At 42.4% G+C, this 27,670-nt stretch overlaps 1 protein-coding gene across 1 annotated transcript; it reads right to left on the bottom strand.

The window, feature by feature from the left end:
• Nucleotides 1–433: 433 nt before the first annotated feature.
• Nucleotides 434–27,260, bottom strand: LOC137190754 (trichohyalin-like). Its single transcript, XM_067600372.1, has 11 exons — nt 27,153–27,260; nt 17,584–17,719; nt 16,664–16,849; nt 14,575–14,752; nt 14,180–14,359; nt 13,916–14,038; nt 13,304–13,437; nt 13,153–13,183; nt 12,950–13,052; nt 11,429–11,525; nt 434–11,338 (listed from the first exon to the last, which is right to left on the bottom strand). Exons 2-11 carry the CDS (start codon nt 17,716–17,718, stop codon nt 2,540–2,542), a joined length of 9,966 nt encoding a protein of 3,321 aa, XP_067456473.1. The 5' UTR covers nt 17,719; nt 27,153–27,260; the 3' UTR covers nt 434–2,539.
• Between the last annotated feature and the right edge of the window lie 410 nt (nt 27,261–27,670).

Here is a 27,670-nt window from a genome sequence, read left to right as displayed (position 1 = left end):
ATACAGAAGGAGGACTTGTACATACATTGTAAGTGTATTATGAAGGGATCTTCTAATGGTCAGTATGAACAAGTGGAATGATTACAGCGAGAAAAACAGGTTTCAGTGTTGATTTAAACTCCTCCTGAACTTTCTTGAAGGAAATATTTTTAGAAACAATTGGTTACTTATCCTTATTGCTTGGATAAATTCTTTCTTCTTTACTGCTGATTTGGTAATTTTCAAACATAAAACCATGCATGCACCAACCTCCTTCTAATGTTCCTTCAACTACATTAATAAATTACATCTTAATATGAACTATGAATAGTGAAGAAATAATTGTCATGCATACACCAAAGTAGGTGTTTTGTGGCTTTGTTATCCAGACAGTTTACTGGAGAGGTTTGGTTTCATCAGCTGAAGTAGAAGAGAGACAATTAAACAGCAGAAACACCATCTTCAGAAAACTTTATTTGCCACACAAAAATAACAATTTCAGTTCATGGAAAAATAACTTTACATAGAAAGGTTAGTCCACATAAAACATTATTAAAAGAGAATAAATGTTGTTAACGAGCTTGACTGCCTGCTGATGTCCTCTGACATTCCTGGCAACTGCTTAAGCCAAAACAAAATGTGAAAGATCACAGTTTTACATCACACAGCTAGAGTAATGTCAGGTTCTAATGTTAAATGCTGACTAAATTATATCACATTATTAAAAAAACAACATAAAAAGGAGTGAGGACATCGGCTACATAATGGCTTGAGAAATCGCCCTTTCTACAGGGTACGATGCTGAAGTTCACGAGTTAAAAGTGTAATACATATGAGGTGTATACATGTCACACGCACATTAAATCCCACAAGCCTCTATGTCAAAAATCTCTACTTGTAAAATGTAGGCTAGATGAGAACATCTCAATATTAAGACCTGAGTTCTGCTGATAATTGCAAAGCAAGAACATGTTTTGGTAATTCATGAGTCATTTCATCAACATACACACATTCTAACAAAAAAATAACCTATACAAATTTACTGGTCCTCTAAAAATCTATTTGTGTTTTACACATTTAAAAGAGACCGATTCATTTTATTTAGCATAGTTTTTACTGGGTCCTGTTTGCATTTTGCAGAGTGAACAAATGATCAAAACCCTTAGATGGGAGATCTGTTGCCAGAATATGATATCAAACAAAAGGGGCTGAAAACATGATCTTCAGCCACTACATTACAAAATGCTAACAAGACAGTCACAATTTTAAAAAAATGAAATATAAGAAAAATATTTACAATACAAAAATATCAATTCACCGCTGGTAATAATTCCTATTAAAATGCTAATTATGGCTTTGTAAGAAACAGTCAAAAGAAATCCGAGCTGGTCCCATTCTATTTTGTTTTTGTGTGTGTGTATTTGTGTGAGGACTTCAATGTCAATATTTAAAAAGCAACAAACTGATGTCAGTCAGTCTCTGATCAAACTTAGGCTTGGTGTTTAAAATCAAATTACAATTGATGTTCACAGACACACAGGGAAAAGGCAAAAACACTTGTTAAAAGTATCGACTTGCACAAATAAAAGACCTTAAATATGGAGCCTTCAAATATTTTCAGGTTCAGTTGATTGTATGGATCTGTGGCGCGCTGCTGCCCTCCACAGCTCAAAAACATAACTAATAGCTTCACCTCTGTAGCCTTGAGTGAAGCGTGCAGAGGAAGTCAAGGGGTCTTTCACAGTTTGCATTTGTGTCTGCCAATACTGTTAATGTTTAAGTACAGTTTTAAAGAAGGTGAGTATTTTGGGGGCTATTTGGGTGCACAGTGTGTTAGAGGAGAAACTGACGAAGCTCTTATGAGATACTGTATCATACTGGACCATTAAATGGTGGGAAAACTGTGAGATTTAGCTTCTGTGTATCATATACCTGATGTCTGCTCCCACTCTCAGCTCTTTTAAAGCCACAATGGGTGACTTTTATATGATTATAGCATCTTTCAAATGATCATAATGGCAGAGATTTGTGTTTGTAGTCTTCAGGTCAGATCCTTGATGAAGAAGATGATATATGTTTTATAGCGAGACTAACTTTCACTCAACAGCAACTGTGCCTCAAGTAATGATTATGGGATAGGTATTGGGAAATGAAATGTAGTGTAACAGTAGCACACAAAGAGATGAGTCATTACGTCATTTAACTGACTGTAATGTAGGTTACACAGCGATATCTATCTAAAATTGCATTAGCCAATGTTAGCCACCATAAGCTACTGATCATACCAGACCAGGTAAGGCTGTAGCAGCAAATCCCCCTGAGTGTACTGATCTAAGAAAGGGTGTGTTTTAGTCTATTAATTCAAAAGTTATTCTCGCTTTAGGTCAGGATGAAAGATCTAGCTTGTTAGGTTAGATTGTGAGCCTGCACACTACAGAAGGCCTGCTTGCATTAAAACATTAAGTATGCAAACATATTTTTGCATTTTCCCAGTTTTGTGATCACAGACGACTTCATGTATTTTGGTGTCAGTGTGAATCAAAAATATCGATATAACATCCTAGACTCTGCTGTGACGCTTAGATTTGCGAGCTGGAGTTACTTCAGAAGCTTTCCTCTTGCGGAGACTTCTCTGAGCTGACTGAGGGCTCTTTTCAGACTCTTCATCAGAAAAAGACTCTGCTCTTTGAACTTTAGCACTGCTGCGCTTGGAGTTAGAGCGAGGTGTGATTGTAACTGAAGGAACTGACCTCCCTCTTAAAACTCTCTTTCCAATCACTATTGGTTCCGCCTCTGTCTCTGACATATTCTGCTCATCTTCCTCATCCTCCTGACTCATACCTGCTGTCTCTACCTCTTCATCTGTATCTAATACTAAATTTAGGACATCCCCCTTTTCACTGGTACTCTCATTAGCTCCCATGTTGTTCTCTTCTTGATTGTTCTCCTTCCCTATCTGTTCATCAGCGGGACATTCAGCTTCCTTGATGTCTTTGGGCTCATTGGATTCCACCTTGTCCTCTTCCTCCTCGTTGATGGCTACTTTCATGTCATCCTCCTCTTCCTCCTCGTTTTCCCTGTAATCCACCCTTGGTCTTTTTCGTATAGATCTTCGTTTGGGGGGTTGGATTTCTTCTGCTCTGTCATCCTCTTTGTCTCCAACAGTTCTTGCTCCGCTTCTGAGACTTCTGCTTGCTGAGGAGCCCGTAGTTTTATTTTCCTTACTTTCTGATAGCTCTTCCTCAGGTGATTCCATTTCCTCTGTCACTGGTTCTTCATCAGCTGGCTCTATGACTCTGTCATCTACCAAATCAGCTGTTTCCTCGGCCTTGTCCTCTGCGGCATCTCCACCTGGAAGCTCTGCCTCCTTTCCAGTAGGTGATGTTTCCTCAGTTTCTGCTTGTTCCTCAGCATTTGGCTCCTCTCCATTTTCAAGTGACTCATCAGTCAATTGAATCACTTCTTGTATTTCCTCTTCCTCAGGGTTTTCCTCTTCCTGCTGCTGAATCTCAGCTACTGCTTGGTCTTTGTGTCTTCCAGATCTTCTCAATGCATGTGAAGTTTTTGTTCTGCTCCTGAGTGTTCTTGTAGTTACAGCTGGAGCTTCTTGCTCTACCTCCACAGGGGCATCTTCAACTAGTGCCTCTTCTCCAGTAATGGCGGTGTCAGACTCGTCTTCTAGAGTAGTAGCAGATTTCTCTGTGACTGGCGTTTCCTCTTCCTCAGCTGAGTTCATCTCTTCTACTTCAGGTGTAGGATTCTCAACAGTATCAGTCTCTTCCACAGCTTCCTTGTTGCTGTCCCACTTTTCCTGCTCTGCCTCTGCTGCAGCAGATTCTTCACCTGTCACATTCTCAACTTCTTCCTCCTCCACATCTTTCTCCACCTCTGTTTCCATACTCTTTGCTTCTCCCTCATCCTTCTTCCCTTTCTCCCCATGTGATTCCTGCCCTGCCTCTTCTTGAACCCCTTCAGTCTCCACAGCTGGCTCAGACTCTTCTCCCTCTTCCTCTGTCTGAAGTTGTGTGCAGGCTCTTTTAGATTTACGTCTAGGTGTAGCAGGAGCAGACTTCCTTCCCCTCCTCAGAACTCTTGCTTCTACCGTTGGTTCGTCTTCTTCTGTGCTTTCCTCTCCAGCTGCCTCCTCATCTTGTATTTTTGTGGTTTGCCGTCTTGTTGTGGCTGTCACTGTCTTTCCACCACTTCTCAGAACTCTTGATTCAACAACTGGTGTTTCTTCCTCGTTGGTAACCATTCTCTCATCTGTAGGTGGTGTCTCTTCAGCACTTTCACCAACAATAGTCTCTCCCTGCTCATCTGCAGATGTTTCTGCAACAGCAGACTGTTCCTCTTCCACAGTCTCTTGCTCTGTGAGGGATACCCTTGCCACAGGTTCGACTTTTTCCATCTCAACTTCTGGCTCCGTATTTTCTTCTTTCTGCTCCTCGTCCTTTTCTTCTATCCTCAGATCTTGGTTGTCTTCTTTTTCCTCTGCTTTGGTTTCCTCTGCTTGTATCTCTTCAGCTGGAGAAGTTTCTTGTTCTCCCTCTTCCTCTGTCTGAAGTTGTGTGCGGGCTCTTTTAGATTTACGTCTAGGTGTGGCAGGAGCAGACTTCTGTCCCCTCCTCAGAACTCTTGCTTCTACTGTTGGTTCGTCTTCTTCTGTGCTTTTCTCTCCAGCTGCCTCCTCATCTTGTATCCTTGCTGTGGCTGTCACTGTCTTTCCACCACTTCTCAAAACTTTTGCTGGAACAACTGGTGCTTCTTCCTCCTCAGAAACACTTTTTGTCTCATCGTCCTTTGCTGTCAACAGTGTCTCTTGTGCACTTTCTCCAGCTGCAGTGTCATCCACTTCCGATGTGGAGGTTGACTGTTCTGCCTCCACTGTATCTTGTGTCATGATTGCTTCCTCTGCAACATCATCTAAGGTCTCTCCCTCATCAGCACTTTCTCCAGCTGGAGCCTCTGCCTCCTCATTGATCTCAGAGCTGCTGGCCTGTCCGTCCTCTGGAACATCTTGTTGTGTGACTGCTTCCTCTGCCACAGTGTCCCCTTTCTCCACACTCATTTCTGGTTCAATATTTTCTACTTGTGGAGTCGTATCCTCCTCCTCTAGTCCTTCTCCCTCCTCCTGCTCAATGATTTGCTGCTGTTCCTCAGCTTGTTCCTCTTGTTCCTTCGCTTCTCTCTCCTCAACTGCTGTAGATTCCTCTCCTTCCTCTTCCTCCTGGAGTTTCTTTTGGCTTCTTTTTGTTGCACGTCTTTGTGTGACAGGGAAAGACTTCCTCCCCCTCCGCAGTACTCGAACTGCTGTTTTCTCCTCACTATTTTCAGAGGCTACCTCCTCCACCTCTTGTTGAACATCGTCCTTTCTATTTCTTGCTGACTTGCGTCTTGGTGTGGCTTTGACTGCCTCTTTGCCACTTCTTTCTTTTCTGGCTTTGGTGCCTGCAGGTTCCTCCTCTTCATCAACACTTTTATTCTCATCTACTTCAGCTGTCTCCTTAGCACTCCCCTCCTCTGTATTGTGTACTGTGACTGCATCTTCCACATTCTCCCCCAACCCTTCCTCTTGCACTACCGCCTCCTCCTGCTCAGTTTGTCCTGCTCCCACAGGGGAACCAGGAACATGCTCCTCTGCCGTTGTTTCCTCCTCCATCAGCTTCCTCTGCTCAACTTCTTCCACGGCAGCAGTCTCTTCTTGAGGGCCCTCCTCAGCAGTTACTGTTTCATCCTGGACTTCTTGGTAGGTTTTTTTCAGGTCCACTAAAACCACAGTCACTCTTTGGAGATCAGAAAGCTGGGATTCTTCACTCTGTTGCTCCTCTTCTGAAGGTGCTTCCTCTTCACAGGGTGTGAGTATAGCTGCAGGTTCAGCTAGTGGTGGGTCAGTTTCTCCTTCTTCATCTGCAGCAGCTGCCTCTCCAGCTGTGTTCTCCTCCTCTTCAGTCGTTGTCATTGTTCCTTCTTCTGACACTCCTTTTTCTACCTCTACAGCTACAGATTCCTCCTCCTCCACCTCTGCTTTACTCTCCTCTGTGGCTTCGCCCTCGTCGCCTTCTGTCGATGGCTTTTCAGCTGATCCCAAATCTGCCTCCTCATCTTGTATTTTTGTGATTTGCCGTCTTGTTGTGGTTGTCACTGTCTTTCCACCACTTCTCAGAACTCTTGTTTCAACAACTGGTGCTTCTTCCTCCTCTTCAGTCTCCACAGCTAGCTCAGACTCTTCTCCCTCATCCTCTGTCTGAAGCTGTGTGCGGGCTCTTTTGGATTTGCGTCTAGGTGTGGCAGGAGCAGACTTCCTTCCCCTCCTCAGAACTCCTGTTTCTGCTGCTGGCTCGTCTGTATCAGCACTCTTTTCTACAGATGTCCTCTCTTGTTCATTTTCTTCCTGTTGGCCTTTTGTGGTTTTGGATTTTGGTGTGGCTGTCTTTCCACCACTTCTCAGAACTCTTGATTCAACAACTGGTGTTTCTTCCTCGTTGGTAACCATTCTCTCATCTGTAGGTGGTGTCTCTTCAGCACTTTCACCAACAACAGTCTCTCCCTGCTCATCTGCAGATGTTTCTGCAACAGCAGACTGTTCCTCTTCCACAGTCTCTTGCTCTGTGAGGGATACCTCTGCCACAGGTTCGACTTTTTCCATCTCAACTTCTGGCTCCGTATTTTCTTCTTTCTGCTCCTCGTCCTTTTCTTCTATCCTCAGATCTTGGTTGTCTTCTTTTTCCTCTGCTTTGGTTTCCTCTGCTTGTATCTCTTCAGTCAGAGCAGTTTCTTGTTCTCCCTCTTCCTCTGTCTGAAGTTGTGTGCGGGCTCTTTTAGGTTTACGTCTAGGTGTGGCAGGAGCAGACTTCCGTCCCCTCCTCAGAACTCCTGCTTCTACTGTTGGTTCGTCTTCTTCTGTGCTTTTCTCTCCAGCTGCCTCCTCATCTTGTATTTTTGTGGTTTTTCTTCTTGCTGTGGCTGTCACTGTCTTTCCACCACTTCTCAAAACTCTTGCTGGAACAACTGGTGCTTCCTCCTCCTCAGAAACACTTTTTGTCTCATCGTCCTTTGCTGTCAACAGTGTCTCTTGTGCACTTTCTCCAGCTGCAGTGTCATCCACTTCCGATGTGGAGGTTGACTGTTCTGCCTCCACTGTATCTTGTGTCATGATTGCTTCCTCTGCAACATCATCTAAGGTCTCTCCCTCATCAGCACTTTCTCCAGCTGGAGCCTCTGCCTCCTCATTGATCTCAGAGCTGCTGGCCTGTCCGTCCTCTGGAACATCTTGTTGTGTGACTGCTTCCTCTGCCACAGTGTCCTCTTTCTCCACACTCATTTCTGGTTCAATATTTTCTACTTGTGGAGTCGTATCCTCCTCCTCTAGTCCTTCTCCCTCCTCCTGCTCAATGATTTGCTGCTGTTCCTCAGCTTGTTCCTCTTGTTCCTTCGCTTCTCTCTCCTCAACTGCTGTAGATTCCTCTCCTTCCTCTTCCTCCTGGAGTTTCTTGTGGCTTCTTTTTGTTGCACGTCTTTGTGTGACAGGGAAAGACTTCCTCCCCCTCCGCAGTACTCGAATTGCTGTTTTCTCCTCACTATTTTCAGAGGCTACCTCCTCCACCTCTTGTTGAACATCGTCCTTTCTATTTCTTGCTGACTTGCGTCTTGGTGTGGCTTTGACTGCCTCTTTGCCACTTCTTTCTTTTCTGGCTTTGGTGCCTGCAGGTTCCTCCTCTTCATCAACACTTTTATTCTCATCTACTTCAGCTGTCTCCTTAGCACTCCCCTCCTCTGTATTGTGTACTGTGACTGCATCTTCCACATTCTCCCCCAACCCTTCCTCTTGCACTACCGCCTCCTCCTGCTCAGTTTGTCCTGCTCCCACAGGGGAACCAGGAACGTGCTCCTCTGCCATTGTTTCCTCCTCCATCAGCTTCCTCTGCTCAACTTCTTCCACGGCAGCAGTCTCTTCTTGAGGGCCCTCCTCAGCAGTTACTGTTTCATCCTGGACTTCTTGGTAGGTTTTTTTCAGGTCCACTAAAACCACAGTCACTCTTTGGAGATCAGAAAGCTGGGATTCTTCACTCTGTTGCTCCTCTTCTGAAGGTGCTTCCTCTTCACAGGGTGTGAGTATAGCTGCAGGTTCAGCTAGTGGTGGGTCAGTTTCTCCTTCTTCATCTGCAGCAGCTGCCTCTCCAGCTGTGTTCTCCTCCTCTTCAGTCGTTGTCATTGTTCCTTCTTCTGACACTCCTTTTTCTACCTCTACAGCTACAGATTCCTCCTCCTCCACCTCTGCTTTACTCTCCTCTGTGGCTTCATCCTCGTCACCTTCTGTCGGTGGCTTTTCAGCTGATCCCAGCCCTGCCTCTACTTCTCCCTCTACCTCTGCCTCCTCAGCTGTCAGTTCCTTTGGTGCCTCATCCTCTTTCCGCAGCTGTTTTCTGCTTCTACTAACAGATTTCCTCCCCCTTCTCGGGATCTTTGTTTCTACTGGCGGTTCATCTTCATCCATTCTCTTTTCGACAGATTCCCCCGTCTCCTCTTCTTCATCATCTTGCTGTTTGCTTCTTTTGGATCTGGTTGTCGGTGGCGCTTTGATCGTCTTCCCTCCACTTCTCAGAGCTCTAGTTTCAGCAACTGGTGGTGGTTGAACTTCCTCACCCCCCTCAACTGGCTTCCCTTCATCATTGCGTTCTTCAACCTGTACCTCCTCATCTGCCAATGTCTCAGACATGACTTCTGATTGCTCCTCCACTTCATCTTGTTCTGAGACAGTTTCCTCTGCCACAGCTTTCCCTTCCTCCTCCTCCTCCTCTGCTTCTGGCTCTAAACTTTCTTCTTTTTCAGACACAGCATTCTCCTTAATTTCTTCTCCTATCTCATCCTCACTTTTTTCCTCCATTTCTTGATCTGTTTTTTCTATAGCTGCCTGCGGACATGCCTCTTCATCCTCTGCTTCCTGGATTTGTTTACGGGTTCTTCTGGGTTTACTTTTAGGTGTGGCAAAAGCAGATATCCTCCCCCGTCTCAGTGATCTTGTTGTCACTGCTGGTTCCTCTTTTTCACTGTTTTCTGCAAGTGCCTCATCTTGCTCCTCCTCTTGCTTTCTGCTTCTTACAGTCTTGCTACTTGGTGTAGATGTGACTGTCTTTGTTCCACTTCTCAAAGCTCTGGTTTCAACAACTGATGCTTCTTCCTCATCTAAGGTCACTGCCTCATCCACCTCAGCAGGCTGGATATTCTGTTCAGCATCATCTCCTACTGGAATGTCTACCTCTGTATCTGCATCTGTCTCTGAAGTTGCAGGTGGTTTCTCCTCCACAGCTTCCATCTCTCCTTCCACCTCAACAATGACTGTTTCTCTTTCGACTGCTTCCTTTTCAGTAATATCCTCACCAGCTTTGCCTTCTCCCTGCTGCTGTTTGCTTCTGCTTGTTGACCTGCGGCTTGCTTCAACAGTCTTGCTCCTGTTCCTGAGAACTCTTGTTTCAATAACCAGTGCTTCCTCTTCTTCGGTTTCTGTATCATCCACATTGGGAATTTCTTCCTTTTCTTTTTCAGAACTGTCTTCTTTAAGCTCTTCAGTGTCTGCTTCTGCAGTTGTATTGAATGATTTTCCTGTAATGTTGTCCTGTGTCCCTCTTTCCTTCTCTTCCACTGCCAGCTTTTCTGGCTCAGGTGTTTGTTTCTCTGCAACAGAAGTGGAAACATCCCCCTCTGCTGTTTTAAGCTCCATCTGTTCATTTTCTGGAGCAGCACACTCTTCAGCAGTTAGTGTTTCGTCCGCCTCCTTCACACTAAAATGATGGCCGCTTGTTTTCAGGTCCACTAAGATGACAGTAGCTTTCTGGAGCATGGGAATCTCAGAGCCAGTGTTGTTTTCTTGAAGCTCTTCTGCAACAGTCTCGTCTTGACCTTCGTCAGGCGTTACTGTTCCTGAAGCAACAGTAACTTTGTCAGGCTCTTGTATCACATTGTGTGCCTCTTCCTCCTTATCTTCTTCAACCAAAGTTACAGTCTCTGCCCCTCCCTCTGTCTTTTCCTCTTCCTGTACCACCTTCCTCTCCAGGTTCACCTCAGCTGAAGATACAACGTCTTCCTCTTCCCCTGCTCTTAGAGCTCCACTTTCTCTTACAGCAGTCAGTTCCTCAGCTGGTATCTCGTCTTGAGGTTTGTCAATCATCTTGTCTTGTTCCACCTGCACCTGTTCATCTGCTTCTTCTTCTCGAGCAGAACCTCCTGCTCCCAGGTCAGCTTCATTTGTGTGCTTTTCCTCTTGTTGCTGATGCCTTTTACTTTGTTTTGTGGGTTTAGGTTTAGGAGTGGCTTTACGTCTGCCTCTCAAAGCTCTCCTCTGTACAACAGGGGGCTCCTCTATCTCATCGTCAGAGTTCTCCGCTTTATCCCCAATCATTGACGTCTCTGCCTCTGTTACTTTTTCATTCAGAGCATTCTCTTCTGTCTCTTGTCTATCTGGAAGCTCTGTGGCACTGTCTTTCACTACAGTGTCCTCCACTCCAGGCTGCGTATGTTTTTCTGTCTCCTCTTCATTTGTCAACTGTTGCAGCTTTTCTTCTTCTGCTATTTCTTCCACAGCAACAACATTCTTCTCTCCGGTAGCAATTTCTGCTTCTTGTCCCTCAGTCACAGTTGACTCCTCCACTACTTCAGTTGTAGGAGGCTCCTTCTCTGCCACTTCATGAATCTCCTTATCCAATTCTTCACATACTTTCTGGCTGTGTCGGTGATACTTGCGTGTAAGCGCGGGGCTGTTCACAACAGTTCTTCCTCTCAAAACTTTCCTACCATCCTGGGCTGTAGTTTCCTCCTTGACCCCCTCCTCTAGCTTGCTGAGCCGCTGGGATCTCCGTCTGGGGGTTTCCCTCTGTACAGTTTTTATGGTCTTTCCAATAGTTCTCCCTGTTTTTCCAGCATCACCGCCCTCTGATGCGGCATGTGTTGATAGACTTAACTCATGTTGTGCTGGTTCTTCTGAGTTTTCATCAGAGATCTTACCTTGAGTTACCTCTTCCACTTTATCCAGGGCTTCTTCTTCCTTGTGCACCTCTAAAACATCATCAGAGGCTACCAGCACTGCAGTGTCTTCTTCTTGAGACTCTTCATCTGCTCCCTCAAGTTCTGGTGCCACATTTTCAACTGTTATCTGTGAGTCACAGGAGGTGTCGTTCAGATCCTGTGTGCCATCATCTTCTACTGGAGACTCTTCAGCGGCGGGTGCTGATGTAACCTCAGCTTCTTCAAGGTCTTGTGAGGTTAGGACAGTGGCTGGTACATCTGTCACTCTAGGTGCTGATTCTTCAGCTGCATCATCAACTTCATCCTCTGCTTTTTCTTCAGTAGCCACACTGAGCACACTCTGAAAGTAAACACAGAAAATTGAATCATGAACGAGTTGCTGTACTAGTCACATAGACAAAAATGCAAATAAGAATTGGCGTACACGTACCTCAGTCTGCATCATTTCAGAGACATTATGAACTTCGTTTTTCTGTTGCTCAGAAACATGCTCCTCTGTGGGGGTTTCTGCTTCAATATCCTCGATTCTAAAAGACAATGACAGCACTTGTTAATTTCAAAGCATTATACAGTGTAATGATTTAACCATGGATAAACATAGAGCATGTTGTTTATGAGATTCTGGCAAAAATCAAGCTCTCAAAATTTGATTCCTTATCAAAGAGTCAGACTTCTACAGGCCACTTTGTGTTAGTTTCCCTTTTAGGACTTAACTTTGTATGGAATCATTTTAAGTACGAGGACACAATGCTCTGTGCAATGATGTCTACTTTCATCTGGCTGCATCGCTGTGTTTTCCCTGTCTGCAATCTGTTGTCATGCACATGCATACTTGTAAAAGACTGATTATAAACCCGATTACACATATACATGGCAGTGAAATCGGTATTCTCCAGGAGAAATCTACTCTAATCCCTTTTCTAATCCCCTACCCTGATTACAGAAACCATCTTTCTCGTTTACATGACAGTTAAGAAATCACCTTACTGGAGATAGCAGACTATAACCCAGTTACTTAAGTGCATGTAAACACACTGATAAAGTTGTTATTACAAGGCTACAAGTGTGAAACTTTGCTAACATGATAACAGGTGGTTGTATATACGGGGAGCTAAAGTCTGAAAAAGCTAGTAAATGGACCTTGTGTTAAGATTTTGTCAAAATACTGTTTCCAAGGTCAAGAAAGAACTTACATGCTTAACAGATTTGCTCCACTTAGCAAGAATACATAAATATATTCTCACACACCAAGGAACATTGTATTGACATGTGAAGCTTTTGGTAGATGTCTTCTCAAGTATGCATTGCTCATGCTGGGGACCACGGAAGGAGGACTACTGTGTTCCTTTAAAGGGGCGGGAAATGCATTCAGCATGTTTGTTAGGCCTCAGAGCATTACAGTGCTGTGACAAAGAGAACCATCTTCTCATGTGGCTGCTCATTTCCCTGTCTTAATAACCATCTTCTCAGGATGTTTAACTACAGACCATGTTTTTTTTTTTTTTACAGTGGAAGAAACTGAAATGACAAACTTAAACAGTGAGAATGTTTCTGAATTCAACTTGGACACACTGAACTCAAATGGTCTGAATGGAGTTGAATGATGTTAGCAAACCGTAACTCTAGATCTCCTAATAGCACCTTCACATATACTTGTTGATGTTGTGAAAAGTCAATGTGACTTATCAAACCTGGGTCTGCTTTGATTGCAAAGATAGTACTACTACTTACTTTTTCTTCAAATAAATAAATATAATACACCACAATAGATCATCCAAACCACCCGTCAGATTGAATTTTCTGTGTAAAAATCACAGCAGCAATCACCTTTAATGATAAAATAGTCATGGACCCTGATGGCACAGTAGATAGCAGATTTAATTCCTAGCGATTTGAAGAGAGGTCATATTCTTTGGTGTTGCTTATCAGTGATATGGTTTAATGCTGTCACCTGATCATTTTTTCTGGCTTGTCCTCTGTGATCTTTCCTCCAGTCTTCCTTCGTTTTGAGCCACTGCTCCTACTCCGAGCTGCAACAGGCACGTCATCGGCCTCTGAAATGGTTCAAATTGTTACAATACATGTTATTACATGAAATAAAATATATGCTAATAAACAATCTAAGGGAAAGTTTATAAAAAAATAAATGCCTACCTTTGGTGGCTCTCAGTACTGTCACTTCCTCCTACAAATCAAAATGACAGCGATTATATATATATAGAGAGAGATATATTTACTTATAGAAATAGTTTGTATTTCATATACTGTATGTGGAGAAAAAAATGAAAAAATGTTATAAATATACCACAATTTCAACTGTGCACTCCATAGATCCAGCTTCTTTTATCTGTGTGGTAATTGCCTCCATGACCACATCCTTTTCAGTCACCTCAGTGATCACAAGTGATTCCTCCATGAATGACAGATTCCTGGACACAGCTGAGACATACATACATAATAAACTATTTGAAATATAATTAGATTGAACATTTGCCAATTCAAATATGAAATAGAGTCTTTATGGTGTCTAAAGTAGGGTCCAAAACTTTGTTGACAAGCCTTATAGGTGCTACAGCAGCTGCAGTTGTGTATAATGGTCATGCATGAGGATGGTAAACATGGCTGCTCTGGCCTTGCTGGAGGACCTAGCCAATGTGGCCCAAACAAAGGTATCTATATGTAAAAGGTTGAGGAAGTCTATGTCTTATGGCTAACTTAACTTTATAAAAACAGAATCAGGTGTATGTGTAGACGCAGATTTCTGCCTTTGAGAGTGCATACAGTAGGGTTTTAGTTGTGAGCCTGCACAGGGTTTTATGCATCTGGTTAAAACTATTCTCCTTTAAAATGAAGCATATTACTATCAGTCTGTAAAATGGCCCAATGAAGCCTGTGTGTAGCTGTTGGTTTTTCTTACCACTCAGATCCATGGTCTGGATCTTGTTGGCTATGTTGGTCCTCTGGCTTGGCCCACCAACACTCTCCACCTCCCACAGCAGGTCTGTGCCTCCTGGATACTGGCGGAGGTACTTTTCACACACTGGAAACAAAGAGGAGTGGATAAAATGTACAGTCCTGCACGGTTTTAATCTATAAAAATACCTGCACAAAGACAAGTAATTGAGAAAGTAGATCGTTTCATACATGCCAGGTGTATAAGCTGCATGGTGGACTTGCATACCTTTGTACATTGCTTTTGTGAGGGGGTACCTCAACCCCAGATACTCTTCTTTGAAACTGAGCACAAAGTCCTCCAGCATCTGGAGGCCAAAGCCTTTACCACGGTGAAATTTCCTGACAAATATGGAGTCCATCACAGGAAGCTGATAGCTTCTGGTTGAAAAAGAATTACATAAGCTGCCTACGAGGGAAACAAAGAGAGGCATACTCAAGAAGACATGTATCGATAAGTAAGCACAGTAACGAAAACATTACAGTAGCATCCAGGATCTAGTATCCAATACCACACATAAGTGATCTTCTCCCTCAGCAGTGAGAAGGCCATTTGGAATATCAACACAAAACTTATGAGCATTTTCTCAAACTTGTCTTTCTGCATTAGGCAACATAAATTACCTGAGGGTTTGACTGAGTAGAAGCCAACAGCCTCTCCATTATTCCAGTGGATTTTTGCATAATCTTTTTCTCCATGGCAGAGGAAAGGCACCTCCTCCTCAGAGCTGCTCATCTCCTTGGCTCTGTAGATCACCCGATTAAGAATGTATAAAACTATTCTCTCTCCAAGCGTCTCCACCTGAGGGACACACACATCGTAGCATCACATTAGATACATGTTTGAATTTATTGTATTAGAAAGCAAATCTTATACCCCGCAGAAGTAATCCCTTTAATCAACACCAGATGTTTAAGAGATCCTTCTTGTGGGTGATATTCATTATGGAAATTAAAGGATAGGATTGGAAGTCTATCTTACAAGCCATACGTGCCACATGTGCATTATATAAGAATTACTGGTTGTTGTAATCATTCCTGGTCCATACTGGCTGTGAACAGATCATTTCCTAACTTGACTACACTTTAAGGTTGGGGGCAAAGATTGCCACATCTCAGTAAGAAATAAAGTTCATGGACACAAAAAGGACATATCCTGCTAAAAAGACTTAAGAAACAACAGAATACACTAGTGCCACAGGTCAAACTTGCATTGGCGGAGTATAAGTCAACAGCTGACCCTCTGAACCTGAGTCTAATGACGCTTTGGTGAACTCAGTTCCACCAGGGATGGAAATTAATTTAATGATATTGACTTTCTAACGTCCTTTGAGAGAGAAAATGAGAGATATAGAAATAGAATGAGGACTATGGATCTTGTCCTCTAACAGTGTAGTGGCATTATGAAGTGATTGTATATTTATTCTTTGAGCCCTGCACACTTCAATAAAAGTTACCCAGGTCAGTAGCATGACAATATTTTCACACAACGATAAACTCCTTGAATTCAGAGAAGAGCTGTTCCTGTAATAGTGAAGGCTCAAGAGAATCCCTCTAACATTTTAATTGCACACCAATGGTTCAATGAAAAAAAAACAGAACAGAATGGCTCAATATGGTTCCCAGTGTGGTTCATTACAGTTTAGCAAAGCTAGTAAACGTAAAAGTGGGGCAGAAATGCTCAAAAATAAAAATAGAAGCATCCAAATGCTTCAAATAGTTCTGCGTTTAGCAGCAGTACCTCTCAGGAGCACAGCCCACAGGGAAAACACCAACGTTTTACAGCTGAAGCAGGACGCAGACGTTGACAGGACACTCTGGGTTTATTTAGCAGGGTAGTTATTCATGAGAAATTCTAATATGCTAACTAACCAAAGTACTCAAAGTATTTTCTGTGTGATTAGCTTAGACCGGAGGTTCTCTACTGGTCTCACCCTGGGACCCTCATTTTCCCACGATCATTGAGTCACGACCCACTTTTATAGAATTCAAACCAAGCAAATTTATTTTTCAAAATAAAAAATTTAAATACTGTGGGTCATCTTTGTGCTTCACCATCTTGCCTCCGAACATCAACACAAACTTAAAGTGAACGTCAATCAAATGATGGTTACCATGGCTACGGTGTGAAACTGCTGCACATCTCTGACACATGCCTGTCAGTTTTTTTTTTTTTGAAAATTAAAGACAAGTCCAACATCAAATAAGCATTAAATGTTTTTTTATTTATTTTTGACCAGCTGCCCGTGAACGGGTCCGCGACCCACCAGTTGAGAATCACTGGCTTAGACCTTATGTAAGTGTGACACGGGCTGAATGTGAGTTTTGTTCATAACTTCAGATTTGGAGCACACATACTCTCTCACCTATAGAATAAAACATCCTCTTCCTGCTCATCATCATTGGTATTGCATGTAATGTCACATGTAATTCAGCTTACAGGGTGTGGGACAGATGGCTTTCATTTGATGTGACATCATGATGTTGCATCATTTCTGTGGATTCAGCAACCACCTAAAGTCAACAATCTCTGCCCAAGACAGAATCACCAAAAACTCTCCCCAGTGCAACGGTACTGCACGAGCAATGATCACTGTTAGAAACCTGTTTTCATACCAGTCAATGCAGACTGAAAGGTTTGTGTGCAGCTGATGTCTCAGATCAGAATGAATGACAGGGTGGATCTCCCAGCTGTCAAAACGTCTGCTCATACCTCTACAACTCCATCACGAGCAGGGTCTGCTGTCTTGAGAATGTCCTCCACTGTCCACCACCGGTCCAGCAGGTACAGAGCCACAGTAGTGAACAGGTCAGTGGGAGAGAAGAGGGCCAGGATTGTCTTGTCATCATTGTGTCCGTACAGAGGAACCAAGCCTACTCTGGAGATATTTATGGTGACCTGAGGACAGACATACGGGTTAGTACAGACAATCAATGGTGAACTGAAGGTTTGCAGTGGAGATGACTGCTAGATGTGTGATTACTGAGCCTTTGTTCAACCTTCTTCATATTTGTCCTCACTCTGAACAATCAGAAAGCTCACTAATCACAACTGTTCTTTTTGCTGACTCTGTATCAGTGAATGTTTTTAGTTGGTCTTTTAATCTGTCGCACTGCACTACAGAGTATTTAATGGTGTCTCCTGACAGAATAACAATATATTCTTCCAGAGCTTTTAAATAGCTTCGCTTAAACTACACTGACTGAACTCTTGCTAAGAGAAAGACAGACATATACAGGCCTCACAATAATGTACATTTGTTTCTACTATACTTCCACTGTGTTTGTAATAAGCAGCCACTACACAGGTACAAGCCATAATAGCCTATTGACTGATCATGAATAAATCTAGATTTACCATCCAACATGTGAATTCTTCTTATTCCACTATATAACTATAGCAACAAATACAATGTAAGCAGATTTCTTCTCTGATGAATCTAAGCAGTAACTTGACATGCTTGATAAAAACGGGTCCTGGCCCCAAAATTTTAAGATACTATTTTAAGATACTAAATGGTGTTTTTGCTGACTTTTATGGACCTTAATGACCTGACACATATTGTTAAAAACACCACACTGGCTCAAACAGGGGTGAGCTAATGTAGACGTCCAGCATGTGTTGTGTTTTACCGTGGTGGAGTCAGACAGGGTCAGGTGCTCAGGAGAGTCGGGGTTGCTGTATAGGAGGTTGTTCATGTAGTTGCGGGCTGACTGTTCCAGCTCTGCTTGGCTAACATCAGCCAGCAGATCCACAGGGAACTTCATCCTTAAACAACACAAAACAAACAGCCGTCAGCAATTACTGTCACCATCCACCTGTAGAGTAATGAGCTACTGTTCGGGCTTAAAGAAGCTCATGATTATTGGATACAGTGATGGCAAATTAAAGCCACTATGCGTAGTGTGCATTGTTGTCTATAACAGTGCTGTTGTTTCTTTTTTTTACCACTAGGAGGCGCCAAAGTTACACATTTTCAAAGTCAAAGTGACAACACTTAGAAACTAGAACAGTAAAATTCTTCCAAAATATGATTTTAAATTGTAGGAAACTCAAACAAATCTTTGTTTAAAATCTGGTCAACAGTTGATTGTGGTTGTTACTCAGCTGTAGCTCCACATCTGGTTGTTTTTGCTTTGTTTTGTGTCCCTGCTCTAAAAATATAATGAATGTATTATTATAAAATACCACCACCTTAACTGCCCTAACAAGCAGTTCTTGTATGCCATGTTTGGATCCGGCTTCAGAGTGCAACTTGGTAGCATTGACATGGTCTGACTATTGGAACTTGAAAATGCCTGCTAGGTGAGTGTGCTCACATTTATCTTGTAACTAGTGTCTAAGCATCTCTGAGTAGCTGAGTGAGTTAGAAAAGCTGTTTTCTTTTAGTACTATATTGTATAAACTAATAGCATTTTACAGTTTGATTTTTAGTATAAATGGAGGAAAGCGTATACATATTTTTCATTAATAACTGAAAAATTGGGATGCCGACAGGGTCTGTATCAGGGCTAATCAAGGAATTTTGAATCACTGATCATAAAGCCCAATCTGTCGGATGTAAAATACTCCAGAGCTCCAGGATTCTAGTTCTACGTACAGCCGTCTGAGTGAAGTGAACTTCTTGGCCACATTGGGAAGGAGTCATTGAGATGAGACCCTATATTTCATATTCAGCCTACAAATGTGGACTTCAGAGGATCCAGCTCCTCTGCCCAGCTGGGACACACATAATGTGTTTGTGGCCATGGACAGCTACAGAGAAATGACCAGTAGAGTTATGGGAAAGTATGATAGATACAGATAAGACTGAAAAGATGTAGTAGCACTTTAGCCCACCGCTGCATGTTGTTTAGTGGAGTTAATAGCCATGTTAGCATGCCAGTGTGGCTTTGGTTCATATAAAAGCAATGGTTGTGGAAATAATGCTATTGTTAATGTGCAGGCAGTTAGAATACAGATGTGTTCTCTGACCTAATGGCTTTATGAATAAATGATTTACTCCTTTACTATTTGATAGATCAGTTATAAGCCATTAATAAGAATAAATCCTTCATAATGGGTGCCTTATTAGAAACTGGTACCAATAAGGGTTTGCATACTTTAACACTCTTTCTATTCCATGACATGTACTTTTATCCAATAAGAAGAACTGTTAGGCACTCCCTGGGGGCCTAATGGGGGCAACATCCAGCATGCCATACCCCTCTCTCTCTCTCTCCATGTTTCCTGACTCTCTGCACTGACTCTCAAATAAAGGCCAAAAAATAATCTTTTAAAAAAAAAGAAAAACTGTGTTTGATTGCAGAACTTAGAGAGAGTTGATGAACTGACATCCTAAATCCAGCACACCTCTCAACCCAACAGTGGTCTATTCCGTGAATAGCTACTATGTAGGATAAACTTGAACTAAACTGTGGCAGTGGCAATCTGATCCAATTCACCTGCCACAACAAATCCCAGTGAATCCTCAGTGATCTCTCGTGAGACTAATAAACTGTGAAAGTTAGCGTATGAAGTAAGCTTCAGCTGGGATAAGAAGCCTGTCCTTTTTTAAATCTTTTAAATGACACTTTGAACTATGTGATATTGTAGTAAATTGTACAGACACGAGGAGAATCAATACATGACAGTAAATGACTACATGAAACTAATGTGGCTAACATGTCAAACCACATGGCAAGCCTCTGGCTTTATGTCGACTGACCTTCTAACTCTGACCTTTACAAGCAACTCAAACCTGCAAGAGACTCCCAGCAGGATCACATGCTGAGACGTCTTTTTTACTAATTAACTGCACACAATGTTGATTCAGTGGGATTATATACAGGCAAACTGATAAAGAAAGCTAAGAGCCAGCTCTACATCATACAGTTTAGAAATGAACAGTATGACTAAATAACAAGTTGTCTTTATCAAATGAGCAGAGGAATGAATGAACATACAAACTAACAGTGACGCTCACATTGTCCTGACGTGAGGCCTGTCATCTCCAATCAGTTAATCTGCACAGATCCACGGTGACTTACAGCAGACCAACACAGTTACAGCTGTGTTTGTATCATGAAACTACAGAGAAGGGCGTGTTGATGCCATTATATCACCACCCCTTATTGTTTGAATATGTGTCTAATTACAAAGTAGTACACAGGGTTTTTGGGGGTGTACTGGGCTGAGCCGCTGCCACAAAGACTTGAAATTTATTTGCATCAACACTCATTTTAAGTCTTTTTAAAACAACACTTACATACCCATATGCACATTGAAAGAATGACTGCTTGTTGTTATCATTCCTCCTGTCTATTCCTGCCATGAAGAGATTCAAGGTAAGTGATGGAGCAGCAACAGGGATGGGTACCAAGGACTGGTCTTTCATTGGTACTGGTTTCTGATTGGTTTGGTCCGTGCAGCTATCAGTATTTGAACATCATTCACTTATTCATCCAGTAATGATTCTAATAATGATGACTGATTCCTCATTTACATTCTGTGGACTGTAAAGCAGACTGGCTGATGTGTTTAACAGACATAACACTGGTGACCTTATTGAACAATATGCCATATCTTCATGTTGTTGTGGATTTTCTGACCAAAGCCACTGATGTCCCACCAGTATTGCAGTCAGTCTACTCCCCCCCCCCCCCTCCCCCGACGTACTGAATAGCGTGCCTAAAATCAGAGCGCTAACACAACTCCACATGTATTAACTTTAAAAAGTAACGCTGCATGTTTACCCCGACACTATGATAAACTTTAGCGTGGATGGCTGCGGTGCTCTGATTGGTCTTCCTGCTGTCTTAAACGTATGCCATGCCACATTTAACATGCTACCTGTTGTGCGATTATGCTGAATCACTGGAGAAGGTGAACAACAATTAATAGTATGTCATGATCTGAAGCCTCACATTAGCTTCAGATGAACTTAAGAAGCATTTTCACACAGAACAAGTTGCTCTACACTGCCGCTACACAGAGGAGAAGGATTACACTGACTCTTTTGAGTACATATGGTATGTGAGTATTATTTTATCCTTTCATAGTTTTGTTAAAGTCAACACTCATAACAGAGACAAATCATGGACTGTGGCATGTTTGTGTGCTGTGAAGGTATCTATATCCAAAACTTCAGTGTTGTCTGTAGTACCTCTTTATATTCAGAAGCTACAGTATGTTTTAAAAATATCACCTTGGCCCTGTTTTGCATTTGCAGATATCTAAATTAACTTGATTTGATAGTTGATCATTTTACATTGGTCTGAATACTTCTGCTTTGTATTCTTTGCTTGAGTAGATGAATTGGTCATTAAATGCAACATCGTATATATCAGATCATCAACTTTTGATTTTGGGGTCAGCCTTTGTCATTCCCTCTAACACCTCCTGAATAGAGTCCACACCTCCCACAATAAACAAATGGTAAACCAGCCCGACCGTGTTTCCAACCCCCCACACAACCTTTGCATCCCATTACTGCAGAGTAGTGAGACATGATGTAAAACCAGCTGACTGAGTCAATTACAGGAGGTTGTAGTCAGAAGCAAACAGGATTAACGACTGTCACCGTAGCTTCGGGGGCTGCAGGGTCAAAGACACATGCGAACACACCCCCGCTCCCGTACACACATGCTCATTCACAAGCCTTCAACAGCTGTCTGCGCACACAAGCCTGACTGTAATTTATACATTAACACTTCTTCAAACCTTCCTGTTCAGACACTTGTAGCCCTCTCAGTCCAAAACTTACCTCCTTTACATTGTAGAGATCATTAAAAATGATCGTTGGTTGTGAGTTGTTGCAACTTCTCATAATGTAACTGAAGACAGAAAACTAAACTGTCCTTGTCACTACACTGGTGTGGGTGAGTGGGATCTGAGGAGGGTATCATGGGCCACTGGATGCATTACGCTCTGACTGTCAGACTGGATAGACATAAAGCTGGGTACAAAACCTGCACTGAAATGTGTCATGGTTCCAAATTTAGAGAAAAAGGGAAAAATGCAGAACTATCAAGTAAAACCGTTTGTCCACACTAGCTAACAAGCTGAATCTCCAAGGTTGATGTATGGAACCACAGCTGCAGACTCGTCATGTGTGGACAACAGCGACCAGCCTGTGTCAGTAGTCTGGTGTCAGTATGTTGGATATGTGTTCATTATTGTGTGTCAAACATTGTGTTTGGATGGTGATATATGACGGGAATTTCCATTCAATTTTAATTCAGGCTGAAACATAAACCTCTAGCTTTGTGCAACTTTGAACAAAAACGACCCAGCCAAACCGACACCACAGCTCACACACACACACACACACACACACACACTCACACACACACACACACACTCCTGCTGATAAACACAGTCATAAAGATTTTAGATTCTGTCTTGATGATTTAGTGTGAGCTGTACTTGCAGGACCAGTTTCTTCAGCACGTAAAAAAAAAAAAAACAACCCAGAGGGGATGTCGGTGCCTATGCATGTATGCCAATAACATCAAAACAACCTACAGGCGTATCTTCATCAAAAACCATTCAGAGGGTGTGCTCCTCTTGCACCTAATTACTTATTGTTCCCTGTGACTCTTCAGCCTTTGCCGTGTCAAATGTCGTTTCCCTGTATGAATAAATGAAACCAGTTAGTACAGAAACACAGTCCAGGCTTTATATCACTGGCTTTGCAAGGATAAAAGAGGGGCCCTGCACTACATGGTTATATGAGGAGGTTGGTCTCCACCAACAGTCCACAACCCAAAGATATTCAGGTTACTGTCATAGAGGACTAAAGAAACCAGATAAGAAGCTGGGACCAGAGAATTTTGGCATTTTTTTCTGAAAAGATATCTCAAAACAATGATCAAAACAGCTGCTGAATAATTTTCTGTCGATCAACTGATTTAATACACTAATCGTTGCTCTACGCACACACACACACACACACACACACACACACACACACACACACTGTCAGGAGCATCATCAGCCAAGCATAAAGTCCAGTTTGTGTGTATGAGAGAGGGAGAGCTAACCACTCCCTCAGGGTGTGAATACCACAGATCCATCCATAAACGGGTCGCACACTGCACTCCTCTATAAATACAGTTAGTGTGGACCAATTGGTACACATTTAAATGCACACCAAAATAAAAATGTATTGTGATGACGGCGCAATCTCATGTGCAGAGTATAACTGACTTTGAACTCATCCTTACAAGTATTGTGTGTGTATCCAAAGCCTGATATATCTTATTCCTCTGTTGTTGTCCAGAAACAATTAAAAACACGTCAATGAGACATGTTCCTTCATCATGAAGAGTTTGGTTACATTAGTTTATTTTAAAAATGGCCCCAAAGAGTAATAACAGTGATAAGATAAGATAAAAAAGTTGTATCAAGTCTTTTATGTCTCCAGAGAGGAGCTGTATGAAATTAAATTGGGGCGTAAGACTACAAGCCCCACCACAAGTGTGAAAATGAAAAGAAATGTGGGGGTGTGGAGTTAGAAAGACCTCTGTGGGCCACTCCTCATCTCTGCTGGAACCTGGCAGCTCCAGGCTACGTTAGCTGCTAGCAGCATAACACACCCCAGTCTGCCACAGAACTGTCAGCAGCTGAGTTGCATTGTGGGTGATGCAGGCACCAGGTTTTGACAAGGAAGAAGAATACATGGAATGAATCGGATGATATCTCTGATTCTGCTGGATTGATTGTGATCATGTTATCGAAGTGTCCGCTGTGAAGCTTTTTTATGTAGTTAAATCTGTATCAGGCTCATTATTAAAGCCTCGCATTGGGAGACTTGATCAGGACTTGCTCATTTCCAATCAATGTCAAATCACGTGCAGGTCCTCAGGGGTCATTTTTTGTAGCTGTGGTCCCCTCATCACTACAGACGAGCTTTCTTTACACAAGCCCCACGTACTGCCCCACATCCATTATGCATGCTTTCGTACTGTCCCCTACCCCAACACACACACACTGTCAGTGAGCATCAGCAGCCGAGCAGAAAGTCCAGTCTGTCTTTTGTGAGAGAGAGACAGAGACACACAGAGAAAGAGAGAAAACAAACCTGGCAGCTGACTGTGTGTTTGTGTGTAGATGCATGCATGGCTCTAGTGAAAACAGGCCCAGAGCTCCCTTGGGGCAGGGAGTAGTGAATACCACACATCCATCCATAAAGCAGCCAGACACTTCACTCCTGCTTTCTCCTCAACAGCTCGACAGAGGGCAACGTGCTTGACACCCTCACAGCCTGTTATGGAAAGTTGTTCAAAACAAGCTTGTGCAAGATTTCAGTGATAACTAGAAGTTACTGTATTGATTCATTTGATAACAAAGCGTTTATGTTGCGTTCACATCATCAATGCAGACAGTACAAGCAGCTGAGTACTGCTAGGTGTACATTCAATGAGTTTTGTCTGTTTTTCCCATTCTGCCGACAGGATGTGAATGCATCATCAGCCTAGCCAAACACAAAAATCCAAATTTTACTATCTGCATCCACCTGGCTGCGAAGATCTGCTTGTTATGAATTATGTCAACTGTCCATATCAGCGAGGGTGTGTACAGACTGTAATTGACACTGTGACTGCATGGACTGCACAGAGACGGACCGCTGTAGTCCAAAAACAACCAGCTTCTGTTTATATGTCGCCATATGTTTGTGGGCGTGTACGGTCCATCGTAGCTACTGCAGACCCTCGCTGACGTGCAGATAATTTACATCACAGACCCTATGCACAGTTTTTGCAATGATCCCTCAAATGTCAAACACTTGTAACAAAGACATTAAACTTTATTGTCCCAAATGACATCAGTGCACTGAAACAGTAAACTTCACTGGGAATGTAATGATTATAAATATAATAACTATAAAATTAAAACCCCGAGCATATTTTTCTGCAGTATCTCTGTAAAAAAGTTTTCATATCAGCACAACGTCAATACCGATATTTCTGTCATAGTCCAGACTGCACAGAGCATCTCTGTGTCCTCACAGCGAGGACGCCAGATATCAACACTGTCCTGACTCAGAATAATAAACACCATACAACCTCAGATTGCTTTTTACTTTGACTAGACTAGTATTTTGCAGAGATGCTTCCAGTCTTTGTGTGCTAAACTAGGCTGAATATGTCCACCCACATACACAAAGCAACCAACGACTGGCCCCTCTAAATCTGGGCCCTCAGATTCACAGGCCCCTGCACTGCTGCTTGCAAACTGCCTTTAACCTTGATAAAAGCTGTGAGAGCAAAGTTAAACAGATTAAGAGTAAACTGCGAAGCTAAATCATGACAGGGAAAATAATGAGAGTCATTATTTTCCCAGTGGTGTCAAGCCAGTTTGTGCCTCCAGCCAAATATAATGGAAGTGAACGGAACAGCAGTGAAATGAATCCACAAAGCTTAAGAAGAAAGTAGTTCCATAAATGTTTATCCATGGACCTAGATTATTGTTTGTGGAAAGACATGTTTTGTTTTTCTTTTTTTTTACTAATGTCATTTTAAAATTTCCGTTCACCTCCCTTGTATGGAGTTACAGACAGATATCTCAGAACCAAAACCATTGAATCTGTACCGTCACATATTACTACAGATATGAAGGTTTTTTATTTTGTTTTTTTTGTGATTTGTGTCAACGGACCTTTTAACAGCAGGGGTTAAAGGGGTTAAAACTTTAAAGGTTAGAACTCATTAGTGCACACTGACCCGCCCAGTTTACTTGTTACTCAACTCTCAGCTGTATCACTAAATGAAAGTTCACACACACACAAACATCACTCAACACTTTGAGAGAAGTCTCACAAGATGAATGATGATGAGATTTAACTCGTGACTGAATTTACAGTGGATGGCGTGTTTGATTGAGGGTTTCAACTCAATGATTTGAGTTCATATCAGGGGGTGTGTGCATACTGTAGTCTGCATCCTGGCTGCTGCTGAGAACTTACACACAACTGTTATTAGAAAAGACATGTGTTTTTGTTGTTATTTGTGTTAGGTTGAATTTTCTTTATCAGTCATAAAGAGGAGTAATGCAGTTTTACACCAAAGCCTAATGAGTAATTTAAGAAGAGAAGGGGACAGTCGGGCTGGTGTCCTTTAGGTACATGATGTTCTGATAACAAGAGCAGCATAGAAACATGTGAGCAGGCTGCACTATAAAGCTGCTTCTTCTTTCATTCAATATGCATACCGTAAACACTCAAAGCTGATCATCGCAGGCGGTTTAAAACGCCCATTTAACAGCGTGAAAAAGAGGCTCGTTGGAAATGAACACAAACGGCGGAGCGCGGCAAGTAGCGCTGCCGCACTAAACGCTGACTGCGCACTTTTTTTATTTCACTGACGCACAAACCGAAGAAGCGTCTGAACAGAAACAAGTTTTTATGAAACATTGGAGGGAAAAAATACGGTCCCACTGTCAGAAACCGCGCAAAGTAAAAAGGAACAAAGAGTCCCGAAGTGTCGGATGGTACGGGAGTGGGAGGGGTGTGTGTGTGTGTGTGTGTGTGCGCTCTCCAGCAGCCACGCTGCAAGTGATGAAGACTCCAACCGTGTCCCAAGAGAAAAAGCAACTTTCTAAAAGAATTGTGAATTGCAAACTCAACACTGAACACTTATCACTTCAACTCTGTTCCCGTTTCCTACAACGTTATGAAAGTGAAAAAATAATTACACTATAATTTCAACAAGTCTGTGTTATGTGTGACAGTGGGCCTATTCTTAACCACACAATAAGTAACGTTACGCAACAAAATGTAACGTAACGGACATAAACTTACGACAAATAAATAACCGCTCATGTTAGCTCGTAACTCTATAAAGCCTGTAGGCGCTATTGTGTTAGTTAAATTGGAAACATGCATTAAAGCAGCAGCTTCATGTTCGGTTAGACTGTTTCAATTCAGAACATTTTGTTCCCGATAAAAACTCCATAATTGCGTTTAGCGCATCGCATCCAGCTAGCTCGATGTAGCAGCAGTGACTTCCAGTGTTCACAGAGAGGCTGACAGTGATAGTCTACATTTAATGCCTGCCTAGTTTCCACTCCAGCAGATGCCTCCTAATTCCTTAAGTGCACATAGAAAATACCCAGTGACCAGCACACACACTCACGCACACAAATTCACATACACACACATAAACACACGCACACACACACACAGCTCTGCTAACAGTGTCACACAAACACACAAACTCACCCTCAGTCTTCGCAGGGAGTCTTTCCGTTCGTTAAAAACTCTCACTCTTCAATTTAAATTCTGTAAACACACTTACGGTTTATTATGTTGTTAGGTGCGACGTTGTGCGCATGCTCGGCTCAGGCCACCAATCCTGTGCAGCTGCCTTATATAACTAAACTATAATCCTATCTAACCCTCTACAGCTCCGCACATCTCTAGTCTGACTGTTGTGACAGTGACTGACTTCACATCATCATCATCATCATCCTCATCGTCTTAATTGTTTTATTCACAACTTTTGGGGGTGTTGTTGATTATTACATGATATCGACCATGTTTACAAACTCAAACAATTCATAAATGTACAAAACTTCATTTTAAATGTTTTGCTACATGTTCCATGTTAGCAAAGATACCACATATCTCTAAAATGATGCACATTTACAGTGTTTCCACTCTGATTCTGTTTCCATTTATGATGCAGCCACAAACAAACATAGTGTCTGAATATTTAATTCAGTGTAGCTATCTCACAG

This window comes from Thunnus thynnus, chromosome 2 (assembly GCF_963924715.1).
Source record: "Thunnus thynnus chromosome 2, fThuThy2.1, whole genome shotgun sequence".
Lineage (NCBI taxonomy): Eukaryota > Metazoa > Chordata > Actinopteri > Scombriformes > Scombridae > Thunnus > Thunnus thynnus.
Note: the sequence above shows the minus strand (reverse complement) of the source record. Positions and strands in the feature narration are given on the sequence as shown.